Source organism: Puntigrus tetrazona, chromosome 16 (assembly GCF_018831695.1).
Source record: "Puntigrus tetrazona isolate hp1 chromosome 16, ASM1883169v1, whole genome shotgun sequence".
Classification (NCBI taxonomy): Eukaryota; Metazoa; Chordata; class Actinopteri; order Cypriniformes; family Cyprinidae; genus Puntigrus; species Puntigrus tetrazona.
The window spans coordinates 14,357,535-14,372,204 of NC_056714.1; the positions used below are offsets into that span (position 1 = coordinate 14,357,535).

General features: G+C 41.5%; 2 protein-coding genes across 3 annotated transcripts; both read right to left on the reverse strand.

Moving 5' to 3' along the window:
* Nucleotides 1-18: 18 nt before the first annotated feature.
* mdc1 (mediator of DNA damage checkpoint 1) lies at nucleotides 19-8,221 on the reverse strand. The gene is made up of 10 exons (XM_043262002.1): nucleotides 8,185-8,221; nucleotides 7,635-7,791; nucleotides 6,930-7,520; nucleotides 6,767-6,851; nucleotides 5,176-6,479; nucleotides 1,450-4,460; nucleotides 1,186-1,368; nucleotides 812-937; nucleotides 617-727; nucleotides 19-524 (listed from the first exon to the last, which is right to left on the reverse strand). Exons 2-10 carry the CDS (start codon nucleotides 7,777-7,779, stop codon nucleotides 312-314), a joined length of 5,769 nt encoding a protein of 1,922 aa, XP_043117937.1. The 5' UTR covers nucleotides 7,780-7,791; nucleotides 8,185-8,221; the 3' UTR covers nucleotides 19-311.
* A 458-nt stretch (nucleotides 8,222-8,679) lies between these two features.
* On the reverse strand, nucleotides 8,680-13,891 carry tubb5 (tubulin, beta 5). 2 transcript variants are annotated; one of them, XM_043262007.1, is made up of 4 exons: nucleotides 13,733-13,891; nucleotides 11,647-11,755; nucleotides 10,770-10,877; nucleotides 8,680-10,658 (listed from the first exon to the last, which is right to left on the reverse strand). In XM_043262007.1, exons 1-4 carry the CDS (start codon nucleotides 13,787-13,789, stop codon nucleotides 9,601-9,603), a joined length of 1,332 nt encoding a protein of 443 aa, XP_043117942.1. In that variant the 5' UTR covers nucleotides 13,790-13,891; the 3' UTR covers nucleotides 8,680-9,600. The 2 variants fall into 2 exon arrangements, with proteins under 2 accessions (XP_043117942.1, XP_043117941.1); XM_043262006.1 differs by having other exon boundaries at nucleotides 10,770-10,880; nucleotides 13,733-13,889.
* Between the last annotated feature and the right edge of the window lie 779 nt (nucleotides 13,892-14,670).

A 14,670-nucleotide genomic window follows, 5' to 3' on the forward strand; every position in this document is an offset into this window, starting at 1 on the left:
AAAGGGGCACAAACGCACTTTGCGTTATTTTGGCTGTGAAAGCGTTTATTGAAGTAATACATTAAAAAGTGAGAGGAACTCATTCTCCCATCACTAACACTCATCATACATTGACATTCACCTCACACTCTCTCCAGCTCTCACATTCACAGGAATCAGTCGGGTGCGTGGTTACAAGTGTAGCAGCATCTCATCTAACCTATAACTGTACGCATATGCATCACATATTCATTCTAAGCGATCTATACCGAAACCTCCTTACATCAAATTTGATCACAAATGTATTACACAAGTCCTTTCCTATGTCACTGTCACTGTTTTCTTCGGCCCCTGGTAGCAGCTTTGGGGGCCGCAGGCTGATTGGACGTGTTGAGAGAGGAAGTGAGAGAAAAGGCCTGGAGGTCAACTTTCTGCTGCAGAATGCCAGTCAATAGGAACTCTGTGCTGACCACGGGCAATGACATACCCACTGCCTTAACACAAAGAGCCCTGTCCTGCTCACATGACACCACCACGGCATGCTCCTAAATAAACAAAGGGGGAAAATCGCAGTAAAATATGATAATATATAATATGTGTATTGAAATAGGAGAATATATGCATCGGACATGGGTACCTTGTGAGCAGAGGGCATTTTGGGGAGGTAGCGTGCTCCGCAGCAAGTGATGATTTCTTTCATTTGAGACGGTTCTGGCATCACAGAGGGGGTTACGTGAATCTCATAACCCTATGCAAGGAGAAAATTTATGATGCAAATGGTACAACTTAAGGCTTGGGCAAGGTAAGCTAATGTGACTGTGAGGATTAATACCTTTAAAAGGGGTTGAGTTTGAGCCGTTTGCAGTGAGGCCTGTAGGCTGAAACTAAACTTTTTCTCCTGCTCGGTGTCTTTCAATATATAATCATCAGTAGAAAGGAAACGGCCAGCTTTTCCACACTTAGAGAGAAAGAGGATGTTGTCGTGCTTGAGTCAAAATAAAGTCTACATAATGTACTAGTTACACAGCCTAGTGTGGGTAGGTTTATTGAAGCATCAATACCAGACGTGATTTTGTGACTTTTTTTTTTAAAACTTGACATTTTTTATTTGACAAACAGGCATTTTATAGGCTTGAAGTCAGATAAGAATAACACATTTTAGGCTAGCTTATACCAGGAATATTCCTTTAATACACACTCCCTCACCTTTTTCAGCCAATCAGGAGTCACGATTGGCACCCCTCTGGCAACAGCGCACAAAAACTTAACAGTGCGTCTCGCTTTATCAGTCACCAGGTGAGTCATATCGTTCACTCCTTTTGCCAGGCTTCCACCTAACCGAGAGACGACTCTCTCTCCATCCTCATCTGACAGCCCAGTGAATAACACCTAAAAAAGATGACAGATTGGTGTCAGCCACACAGCAATAAAACCTGCTAGTAAATGTCTGTATTTGAGGCTGCGTGTGACCTTGTGCGCCTGACTAGCCACAGAGCGCCTTGGAGTCTTGGGTGTGGGTGAAGGAACCACTTCAGGGGATGTGCTGGTGTTGGCTGCTCTCTTACGACCTCTGCTGTTGGTTTGGGGTACAGCAGTGTTGTCCTCCTCCACCTTAGCATCTTGTTCACGATCATTGTCCATTCCGACGTATACATTCTCCACACCAGAAAGCCTTCCTCCTCTTCCCCTGCCTTTTCCGGAAGTTTTAGCTTGGGAAAGTTCTTCCGATTCTGGCAGTTTCATACTCTTTCGGCCTCTGCCTCTGCCTCTGCCTCTGGTTCCTTGGTTTGAAGGTCCGACACTATGAGCAGATCTTTCAGAACTTCTAGAACTGGAGTGGGATCGGGAACGGGTTGTTGAATTGGAGTCCTGCTCTGTGTCTTCAACTGCACTAACTAGTCCTCTCCTGCTAGACCGTCTAGCACTAATGGGTGGCTCGTCAGCTGTCTGTTTCCCTCGGCCTCTGCCCCTGCCTCGTCCTCGTCCCCTCTGGCTGGACACTTCCTGTTGTGAGAAGACAGACTGATCGGAGTTCACAGAGGAGTTTGAGCAGCGGCGTGCTTGTCTGGCTGGAGGAACTAGTGGAGTTTCTAGTTGTGTCTTGTCCTCCTCATTCTTTTGTTTCTGATGGTTTCTCTCCTTAGTCCTTTTTTGCTCTTTTGCTTTCATCTGAAGTTCAGTTTCTTGTCTTTCCTTTTCTAATTGTTCTCTTTCCACCTCGTTTTGTTCTTTCTCCTTTTGAATTCTTTCATCTTGTTCCTTTTGTCGTTTTTCTTCTAGTTCTCTCCTCTCCCTCTCTAGCATTTCCCTTTCCTTCTCTTCTTTCTCTAAATGGTCTTTTTCTCTCTGAATTCTTTCGTCTTCCTTCCTTTCTAGTTCCCTTCTCTCCCTTTCCAACCTCTCATTCTCTTCTTTTTTTAAAAGTTCTTTTTCTAGCTGAATTCTCTCATTTTCTTTTCTAATTTTTTCCTCTTCTTCCCGTTTCAGTTGTTCTTTTTCCTCTAATTCCTTCTGCTCCCTTTCTAGTTTTTGTCTCATTTCAGTTTCAGCCAGCTTTCTTTGTTCACATTCTTCTTGTTTCTTTCTCTCATACTCCAGTCTCTCCTTTTCTTCCATCTCAAACCTCTTTGTCTCCTTTTGTTCTTGGAGCTCTTTCTCCATCTTTTCTTTCTCTTCTTGGGCATTCCTCTCATCTAATTTTTCCTCTTTTTCCTTTTCATTACACTTCAGTTTTATACCTGTCCGCCTGGTTCCTCTTCTTGTGGTTTTTTCTTCTTCACTCTCTTCCTCATCCTCAGACAACACTTTCCCCCTCTTTCTTTTCCCTTCCTGCCCTTTTCTAGGTTTACCTTGAACTTTACTAGATGCAGCTGTCTCCTTCTTCACCTCTGCCTTGTCTTTTCTCTGTCTTCTGCTGCTTCTGCCACTAGGGCCTTCTTGGGCGTTCTCCTGTGGAATGCTGTCCTCTTTTATCAGCCTTCCTCTGCGAGATCTCCTGGATTTCACTCCACTGTTCTGATCTTCATCCTTTTCAATCACTTCTTCAGGTACTGGTTGGGTTTCTGTCTGATGAACAGCAGCCTCAGCAGCTGGTGTTACCTTGTCTTTCTTTGGTGTACCCCTGCATGATCTTGGGCTTGTAATCTTGTTGCTGACGTCTTTTTCCTGTCCTTTCTCGAGCATAGGCTGTGTTTCATCTATGCTGACACGGGAGCTTGAGGGTACTAGGAGATTTGTTGATTTGTCTTCATCTATCTCTCTGGTGCTAACTGCATTAATCAGATCTTCATATGGTGCCTCTTCTGCACACATAGGTTGTGTTTCAGCTACAGAGACAAATGCTTTCAGGTCTGTTTCAGCAAGTTCTGGAGATTTGAATTCATGTGCTTGTTGTCTCCCAGAGCTGGTCTCACTTTTCAGATCGTCAATTTGTTCTTCCTCATACATTGGTTGTGTTTCTGCTACAGTGTGAATGACAAAAGCCTCAGCAGGTTGTTGGCCTTCCTTCTGTTTTTTCGATCTACACCTGCGTGATTTTGTGATGGACATCTTGCTGCTGGGATTTTGTTCCTCATAGTCTTCACCAACAGATTGTGCATCAGGGATGGCACGATTAGAGGTAGAGGCCTTTTCAATATGATGTACAGGCTCACCTTCGATTTGTCTTGTGCTGACCTCACTGTTTAAATTATCCTCTGGTGCTTCATCTACCTTAAACATTGGCTGTGTTTCTGCTATAGCGATAAAAGAACTGGAGGGTTTTTCTATATGACTACTACTGACCACTTTGTCTTGATCTGGTGCACTGTCATCATCACACATCCATTGCGTTTCAGCTATAGTGAGATGGGAGCTAAAGTTGTTTTCAGTAAGATGTGCGGAATCATATTTCTCAGCCTGTTGTCTTGTACTTGGTTCCTGAAAGCCATCCCCACTCAGATTTGCATCTGTTGCCTCTACTTGCTCACACATGGGCTGAGTTTCAGCAATTATAAAAGAGGAGCTGGTGCTTTTACTGGTACTGTCTTTAGCTGGTACTGTCCCTCCACCACGGCTTCTCCTACCTCGTTTCATGTTCTCCTCCTCAGCCTCTTCTGTTTCTTCAACAGTGTCTGTCATGAGCTGGGTGGGCTCATTCTGATAAACCTCTTTGTCTTGTCCCTCCCAGACAAGTTGTGTTTGCGCTGTGAAGAGAGAAAAAGGCTGCGTCTGCTCCTCCTTCCGTTTTGGGGTGCTGGATATGATCACAGTGTCTGCTGTGGAAAGGTGAGAGTCATTTTGTGTCTCTTTATCTTCCTCCTCCTCATTATCTGGCTTTGCTACTGGGATGAGCTGAGTTTCAGCAGATGAGAGGTTGGAGTAGGGTTGGGTATGGTTCAGAGGCTCCTGCTCTTCCTCCATGTCTGTCTCGGTTCCATATGCCTGTGTAGCCTCAAAATCAAGATGGGTTGGTTTGAGCCTAGCACTGGTTCCAGCAGTTCCTAAAGCATATAACGCAATACATGTAACAATACCATACAAGGAATTTTATGGGTTCAACATAAATTAAGCTGAACTGGCACAATATTAATCTTAATATTAAAATTTAAGTCATTTGACTCAAAAAGCTTTTTTTAAACCGTAACTGTGGAAGTTAACAAGGCAAATATGTGTGGGATGTAATAGCATATATTTGAAGAATATAATTCTAAGGTAGTTTTTTTTTTTTTTGGTTACAGTTTGTGTTGTTACATTTTAAATCATAAGACTAAAGTTGTAAAATTGGACATGTCAAAGCACTAAACAATTTTTTTTTTCATACTAAAATTAACATCATACATGTTTACATCTTGTAGCTAATTTTGCTGTTCACATATGGGCCCTATTTATTTCCAATGTAAATGCCTCATTGTAACCAATTATTATTATTATTATTATTAAAAGAAAAGTTTAAAACACATCTTGTGGCAATTAGTATTATACCCCTCTAACACACTCTTATTAATAATAATAATAATAATAATAATAATAATAATAATAATAATAATAATAATAATAATAATAATAATAATAACAATAATAATAATAATAATAATAATAATAATAATAATAATAATAATAATAATACAATAATTTACTGTTTACTGAATGCTGAGTCTACATGAATTAATATTATCCTGTAAAATAATGAGATTAAGAAGGGAGTGGGATGGTTACCGTATGCTTGTGTGGGCAGTAAGTCCCAGTCTTCTTCAAAGTGGCCAAAAGCTTGGGTTTGTTCCTCAAGATTAGTCTTTGCTTGAGAATGATGATCTCGCTTTTTATTGGTGCTCTCTTCTGATTGCTCAGCTTTGCTACCTACAGAAACATTGTGACTCTGTGCTTCCTTCTCAGTTTTGCCTGGTAAAGGTTTAAAAGAATCCTCATCATCTGTTTCACTGTTTAACAGAAGACCTTTGGCCTTCGCCTTTTCCTTATCCTCATTCTCTTCATCTACATCTGTGTCACTGTCCATGTGGAGCTCTGACTCTGGAGCTGATGTAGGCCTGACATCACTTCCTTCTCCAATGGGATGTGAGACCTCTGTAGCAATAGAAACCTTTATGGGAATATCATCCTCAACATCAGTGTCACTGTCCATGTGAAATTCTGTATGCTGTGGTGCTGATGATGAAGCACTTTCTTTGACTTCTTCCTTGGAGACATTTTCAGTTATAGAAGCTTCATTCTCCTCAACATCAGTATCACTGTCCATATGAAGATCGGAGTTCACTTTTGGAGTTTCTTCAGTGTGAACCTTTGATTTAGTCTCGCTTTTCTCTTCCTCACCTTCTTCAACATCAGTATCACTGTCCATATGAAGATCCGAGTTCACTTTTGGAGCTTCTTTGGTGTGAACCATTGGTTTAGTCTCCATTTTCTCCTCCTCACCTTCTTCAACATCAGTATCACTGTCCATATGAAGTCCAACTGAAGATACAGATTTATCAAGAGATACTGTTTCTTGAGCCTGTGGTTCAGCCTTACTTGCTTCTGGTTCCTCTTCCTCAACATCAGTATCACTGTCCATATGAAGATCTGCTGAAGATGCTGGTCCCACATTTAGAGCTTGTTCAATCTGAGCCTCTGTTTCAGTTTTATTTTTCTCTTCCTCTTCATCAACATAAGTATCACTATCCATATGAAGCCCAACTGAAGATAGAGATTTCTCTAGAGTTACTGCTTTTTGAGCCTCTGGTCCAGTCTTACTTGACCCTGGTTCCTCTTCCTCAACATCAGTATCACTGTCCATATGAAATTCAGCGGAAGATACTGGTTCCATCTTTGCAGCTAATTCAGGCTGAGCCTCAGCTTCGGGCTTGCTTTTCTCCATGTCCTTTTCTTCAAAATCAATGTCACTGTCCAGATTAAGAACTAGAGGGCCAGGCTTAGATGACTTTGAACAAGGCTCATCAGGGGATTGCCTTAGTCTGAACTGGTCTATTGAGGCTGAGGATGGAGTGATTGAGCTTTCATCCTCACTGATAAGGAAAAAAATATGGTGAAGCTAATTTACTGGGAGAAAATATATTGCAATCTATAATTGTACCGCACAGTTTATAGAATGAGTGGTCGCACAAGGGCAAAAAGGTCTGCTGTTAATAGTTTAATAGGTTTTAATAGTTTATTAGTTTACGCGGTCAACTTGTGTTACCAACCTAAACCTAAATATTTCTACTGACTTTATTTTGACAGAAAGTACATGCAATTGCACCTTCAGCCAAAGGCACACATTTAGGGAAAAAAAAAAAAAAAAAAAGTAACTTACCTCTCTGGAATGACATTTTTTGCAGGGGTCAGGAATGATGAATTTGTGGAGCTACACAAATGAGAGGAAGACGCTGAGTCTGAAACTACAGAATAAGGAAAAAAGAAAGCATGTATGAAAATAGTGTGTTATTTAATCCTTCAATTACTCTTAATTTACTTACCAAAATCTTTCCTCTCATCCGGCGCACTCTCTCCATCTGAGTCTGATTCAGGCACCAGGGTGATCTCAGGCTGTTTGTGAGCTGCCTGGGTTGAACTAATTTTGGGTTGTTCATCCTCAGGGCTCCATAAAGGCACAGGTGGCAAAAAGCCCCTATCTTTTACATTCAACCTATTCCGCACACCTTTACTCAACTCTGACTCCGAGTCACTACTTGATAAAGCTGAACTTAATTTTTGCTGCTTTTTGGGCAAACCTCCTTTCTCTGGAGTTACGAGTGTATCTTTCTTTGAGATCTTCAGGTTAGTGTACTGGCATGGCACGTCAGCGAGCACCACACTCTCTCCCTCGTTCAAAGCATATCGTACCTGAGGAGTCAGCTTCAATCTGCCTTTTCTGGTTCCATTCAAACTCCCCATGTCCCATAAAAGTGCTTCTATATCTTCACCATTAGCAAAACGATCATTGCTAGAGCGGAACACAGAGATGGAGATAACAGCATGCCGACTGGATACAGATCGGGCCGGAAGAAGAACAGAACAGACAGCAGGATCACGGCCGATGACATTCTCTCCGATGTAGAGGGGGAATTCTGATTGGATGTGTGAAGGGAGAAAAACAGAGGGCAATGTCATCATTTCAACAATCCACTCGTAATACTACTTTATAAATTATTTAATATGTAAGATAGTCTACAAACACTCACCTGCCTCTGGTATGTGCTCATTTTTGAACACCTTTAGTGTTGCTAATTGTTCTCTTTCTGATCCTCCTTTCTCCTCCGCTTCCTGTTCTTCTTCTTCTTCTTCTTCTTCAGAGAAGGGTTCGTCGATCTGCTGAGTGGCATCCATCCTCCTCTCTAGCTAAAAGATCAAGTGTTGTTACAATGAAAATGTAGTTGTCATAAATACCACCAAATACGTATCAATATGTTTCAAGCTCTATACACACAAGCAACACATTATACAATAGTATCAGAATGGGGATGTACGTATGACAAAAAGTCTGCTTTAACACACTTTTTATAACATAAAGACATTACTGTGACTTTATAACCATTTCGTAATCGAGTAAGTTTTCATAAGTGCTGCTGGCAACAGTGTCTATTTGGCACACATTTTCAAGAATATTTAAAAAGAAATAATGTTTCCCTTCAAATTGCAAAGGTAAACATGCACGATGATCATTTTCCTTTACGTCTGTACTGATGTTTTGTGTGTGATCTAACTGATTTGATAAAAAAAATGTGCTCTTACCTTATCGTGCAGAACCCATGGAAACCATTTCCTGAATACTAAGACCCGCCCTTACAAATGAACACTACTGATTGGCTAGTCAAGAAACTGAGTCCGCACTGATTGGCTGATAATGCATCACTGCTTCTTGATTGGACATTTGAGGGCTAGAAGGCGCCTTTGTCCATATTTTCCGCCCTTTCTGCAAAGGAGGCGTGTTTATAATAATTCAGGCTTTTCTGTCTTTTCTTCACATTTGAGTTATTAACCTCTATTTTAAAACATGTTACTATGTATAAATGCAATATGTAAAACAATGTTTATTAATGTTACACTTTTATTTACTATATATTTACACTAATACTAGTCCAATATGTATATTTTTCATATGTTTAATGTTTTAATGAAGGGAGAGTTTATATAAGTGCAACCTAAAAGTGACTATGGTACAACATGCACATCTATGGTGATGTTCATAGTGTAATGCAGGAAAAACACCAAAAACCAAAGCAAAACTTGATTTTTAACGAAATTGTTTTCATTTTTATTTTGGTTTTCTCCAGAGGCTCAGTTTTTTTCCACACAGGGACAATCAAGGAACATCACAACATTTTAAATATGTAATAAAGAATATGCAGTAACACTTAAAAGTATGGGCTCAGATATGAGACATTAATTAAAAAAAATTGCACCAACAATCCATTCAACATGCTAAAACTTGTCTTTCCATCTGCATCTAAAATACTTTCCTGTATCATTCGTGCCATTAGTCATAGTCATCCTCCTGTGGACGTTGGCTGGCGTCCAAGCGAGGTTAAGATTCAGTAAATAATCCTGTTATCCTGAAGCTTATCTTTCTATCAGTCCATTTCTTTTCCTTCATATTTCACACAACATACCTTTCCAAACATTTCTCTAAATACTGCAATCAGACCCGCTGAGGTCACATTGAAGTGCCATTATCTCACAGAGTTGCCCTGTTCTAGTGCAAAAATAACAAAGAAAACATCAAAACACTATAATAATCATTGTACTTGAGTTCTTTGCAGACAACAAGAAGCAAGTGTTACAATGAAAGAAAAATTAGATGTTACCGTCCTCCTCACCCCACCTTTTATCCACTGCTCACATCAATTCTAACTGGGTGTTTGCCACTTTATTATTTCCTGTTCTATAAAGAGAGGAGCTGACCATCAGAATGGTAAAGAAATACACAAAAAAAAGTGAGTGATTTGAAATCGTAAACACTGTTATCCACCCATTCCGTGTTCGAGAACAATCTTTCTGCCTTCCTCTGGTTATTTTTGGCCCCGTTTTTCTAGTGCTAATTTCTACTTGATTTGAATGAGACACTAAAAGTTGTTCTGTATGCGTTTTTGCTACATGTACTCAAACTTGAACATACTACCACCTCCCCAAACACCTTCTGTTTGCTTCTTAAGCGTCCTCCTCGGCCTCTTCCTCGAACTCGCCCTCTTCCTCGGCGGTGGCGTCTTGGTACTGCTGGTACTCAGACACCAGATCATTCATGTTGCTCTCTGCCTCGGTGAACTCCATCTCGTCCATCCCCTCTCCGGTGTACCAGTGGAGGAAGGCCTTACGCCTAAACATGGCCGTGAACTGCTCGGAGATGCGCTTGAACAGCTCTTGGATGGCCGTGCTGTTGCCGATGAAGGTGACGGCCATTTTGAGACCCCTAGGCGGAATGTCGCAGACTGCGGTTTTGACGTTGTTGGGGATCCATTCCACGAAGTAGCTGCTGTTCTTGTTCTGGACGTTCAGCATCTGCTCGTCGACCTCCTTCATGGACATGCGGCCACGGAAGACGGCAGCGACGGTCAGGTAGCGTCCGTGTCTTGGATCGCAGGCCGCCATCATGTTCTTGGCGTCGAACACTTGCTGCGTGAGCTCAGGCACGGTGAGGGCGCGGTACTGCTGGCTGCCTCGGCTGGTCAGGGGAGCGAAGCCGGGCATGAAGAAGTGCAGACGGGGGAAGGGAACCATGTTGACGGCTAGTTTGCGCAGGTCAGCATTCAGCTGGCCGGGGAAGCGCAGGCAGGTGGTGACGCCGCTCATGGTGGCGGAGACCAGATGGTTGAGGTCGCCGTATGTGGGAGTGGTGAGTTTGAGGGTGCGGAAGCAGATATCGTATAAGGCTTCATTGTCTATGCAGTAGGTTTCATCTGTGTTCTCCACCAGCTGATGGACAGACAGTGTGGCGTTGTAAGGCTCCACTACGGTGTCAGAGACTTTTGGGGAAGGCACCACGCTGAAGGTGTTCATGATGCGGTCTGGGTACTCTTCACGGATTTTGCTGATCAGCAAGGTACCCATGCCAGAGCCGGTACCACCGCCCAGGGAGTGAGTGAGCTGGAAGCCCTGCAGGCAGTCACAGCTCTCAGACTCCTTACGGACCACATCCAGGACCGAATCAACAAGCTCCGCCCCCTCTGTGTAGTGGCCCTTGGCCCAGTTGTTACCAGCGCCGCTCTGTCCTGTAACGTGACACACATCAGACTGTGAAGGTGAGGTATTTCGTATCCTTGGTGCTTGCTATTTTAATGTGATACTTTTGCATATTTTTTACTTTTTTGCCAGTCACTCACCAAATACAAAGTTGTCTGGTCTGAAGATCTGTCCGAAGGGTCCTGAACGCACGGAGTCCATGGTGCCTGGCTCCAGATCAACTAGAATTGCTCTTGGCACATATTTACCTCCTCCATGACAGACAGAGAGACAGAAACAAGAGGACAAGCAGACCAGCTCAGTACACATAAGAAATTAATTTTAAAAAATGATTTTAATGTTTTAAAAGATTAGGGGGTAAGATGAGATAAGATGCCCTGTCTATGTTATTTTTTTTGTGACCTCTAGATGTCACCAAGTCTTATCTCGACAGATTTATTGAATGCTGTAACTTTGACTTTAGCCTTGTACACATTATAGCCATGTACAGTATTTATATTTTTGAGCAAAAATATTGTTTTCCAATTTAATTGGAAAAATCTCAAAAAGCTTTTTGTCCCCGTTTAGGAGCTTAAGAAACTGAATAACCAAATCTATTGCACCTCTATTGATTCTCTAACACCTACAAAAGTAGGGCTGGACTTGATTTTCTCCATTGGGAATTGGTTGGCTTGCTGAATGGATCGTTGTTTGCTAATTGCTGCATTTGTTTTTTGTGAGTGACAGGTTGCTGGAGAGAATAGGCTTTTGGTCCCGCCCTCAAGTCAGAGAAGAGATGTCATGGGGGAGGGGGGAGCATTTTTTAATGATGTGCACAGATAAATCATTTACCATTAAAACATGACACTTTTTATAGGGTTTTTATACTTTTTCTATATTTTTTGGTGGCTTTAATATTAGTTGATGTATTTTCATCCTGTACATGCTAAACGTGTTACACTTCAGCAGTAAATGCACTCTGTTCCTAAAGGGGGCATCTTCCCCATCTTGCCCCAAACATGCATCTCAGTAAAATACCTGTAGCTTCGTTGTAGTAGACGCTGATTCTGTCCAGCTGCAGGTCACTGTCTCCATGGTAGGTTCCCGTCGGGTCGATCCCATGTTCATCACTGATCACCTCCCAGAACTGCAAACATCACACGGCACCCGCTCGCAATTAAACTCAGCATTCATTTCAGCAATTTCATTTACGCGAGGCTTCATCATAGCGTCCCGTAAACCACGTCTGAAATACTTTGAGAAAAAGTGCAAACTAATCTATCGCTAATCTGTAATCTGCAATGACTGGAATCCGTTCAATGAGTTTTAGCCGAGAAAGAGGCTTTATGTATGTTTAAATCATTAATTCTATGTTACTGTCCAAGTGACCTTAATCTGAGAGAGGAGCGGAGGGAGTGAGGGGTCGAGGTGGGTTTAACAAGGCTGCAAGCGAATGGAGAAAGAAAAGATTGTTCTTGGGGTATACTGAAAATAATTGTTTTGAAAGAATGAGGCCAATAAACTGGAAGGCGCTGACTGACAAAGCCCTACTGCGACCCTGTTCTGACACTCTCGCCTATCAAAACCTGTTACTCCAGGCAGCCTACATTTCTGCTGTGTCATCACCTCATATCATCATAAATATACCACACGGACACAAATGAAATCATTTCGGCTTCACTTTTTTAAAATGAAGACCATTATCCCATCGTTCTTGAATACGTTTCATTTAGCCAACTGTTTAACAAAATCAAAGGTTTTCATGAATATGCAATTAACTCATTAATTATTGATATTTCACTTATATCTGTACCATAGCGGGGATGGGCTGCAGCTGTTAGAGCCATTAAGTCCCATCTGCGAATGCCTCCTGGTCCCCACCCTGACCTCAGATGAGTTCAACAGACACACGCAATCTCATCATTTGAAAGGCATGTCGAAGTCTTATAAAGGATGAAGATGATTTAACCTATTTTCAGTCGCCAGAGAGAGGACGTGCAAACACCTCACGGCCAATCTTTACTAAATGTGCATCTTTAATGAGGCCATGGGTGTGAATGTGCCCTTGTTTTCCGGGTTTAATCTCTTGTGGTGATTTGGTAGAAAATCAGATTTAATGGATTAATTGGATATTTAAAATCCGTAATACTTTTGTTAGAACAATTATAGTAAAAAAAGGGCAATTTTGGGGCAAATTATACAACGACTCACGCTAAAATAACGCGATTTAACTTCACAATTTCACATTGTTAGTCCACTTTGATTATTATTAGCCTGCTATGATTTTCTTCATTGTCATTCTCCAGCGCCCCACCCTTCCCATCATCCACCGCTGGACCACTGAATCACGGCGGTGGAAATCGATAAAAATACGGATTCGGTTCAAACTCTGCAATACTCGCTAAAATCATTTCATGTTAAGGTATGCGGTCGTGATATCAGCGCCACGTGTCACGGCTCGCGCACTGGTCCCGACAGCTGTTTAAAGGGCTCGTGACACTGATAACGGGTAGTCATGGTAATTACTAAGAGCGCCGCTGTTCACGTCGGATCCGCCACACCCGGTGCATTGTAAAGAATGAGAGAAAGAAAGAGGACAGACCCCCCTTTCCCAAGCGAATCCCTTCACCCACGGCTATGATTTACGGACAAAGAGATTTATACGTGCAGTCTGCGGAATCCGGGCATCGTTTATTTAGAGAAATAGTTATACAGACCGTGTTACAGAAATAGTGGGAATGAATGGGATACGCATATTTTGGGCGTGAATAAAAGGGGGTTCAGAATAGGGGGGAAAAGACAAAAGCAGTGCAATAAAAAAAAAAAAGATTATTGTAAATAAACTGGGTCTATAAAACTACTCAACATGTTGCCATAGTGCAATGCATTATTAATAACCCTCTGGTTGCAAAGGAAAATACATGTTCTGCAAAATATCATTTAATATCTAATATGCTGAGAGACAATAAGAAGATGAGATAGTTCTATTATATATTAGGTAAAGGCTAGAATAACACTTGCATTTTTTACATGCATTGTTGCATTCTGAGACTCGTGAAGTGTTATTTAGTAGTAGATGCTGACTATAAACGACTCACGTTTTACTCTGAAAAACTGTTCTTACCTTGGCACCGATTTGGTTTCCGCACTGACCGGCCTGGATGTGGACAATCTCCCTCATTGTTACAAATTGTGCGAGAAGTTCTCAAATAAATCTGGAAAGTAACGCCGTGGCTCAGCAATAATATGGAAAAGCCGGACAAAGGCTTTATATTCCTGGACTGTCTCCAGAACGAGGCTGGAATAGTAGTGGGCGGGGCATGCTGGATGTTGAGAGACCTGATTCGCGCGAGACACGTTTAGGTGGCAGGGACTGGAGCGCAGACCGGAAGTATATAGGGAGTGCCAACGAGGATTGCGTGTAGAAAAAAAAAGAGAAAAATCTGCTGGTTGCATCCAGTTGTGCTTTTCTTATTAAGATTTTCTAGTCACACGTTTTAAAGCAAATCTCCTCCCTGGATAATGCTTTTACATCCGCTTGATTTGTATCTTTTCTGCCTGGATAAAATGCGCTCTGGAACATTTGCTCTTCTGTGAAAGTAATATATCATGGAGTTATTGTTAGGGTGTATAAATAGGTTGTGCATTATTATTTAACTTTTTATTTTAAATTAATACAGGTTACCAACTATATGCTTTATGGATACCAAATGGGGACGATGATAAATATATATATTGACCAGTGAAGAGCTTAAAAGAATGGGATAATCAAAAGCTTGCTGCACTGACAAAGCAATATGAGCTGATAAAACCACCCGAGACAGTTATCAGAGAGACTGCAGATTTCCTTAAGATATATACAGATATATACAAATATATAAAAAAACAAAAGGAATCATGAAGAAATACACAGAAACATAATGATCTGTTATGTGGTAAACATGTTCCTTAGTAGCTTACTGTGGACTTCTCACGTTTGCAGGCTAACAATAACAATTATCTCGTTTCAGTAATAAATAAATAGGTGACAAGAGATTTGTTTTCTACCCGCTTGTTTACAAA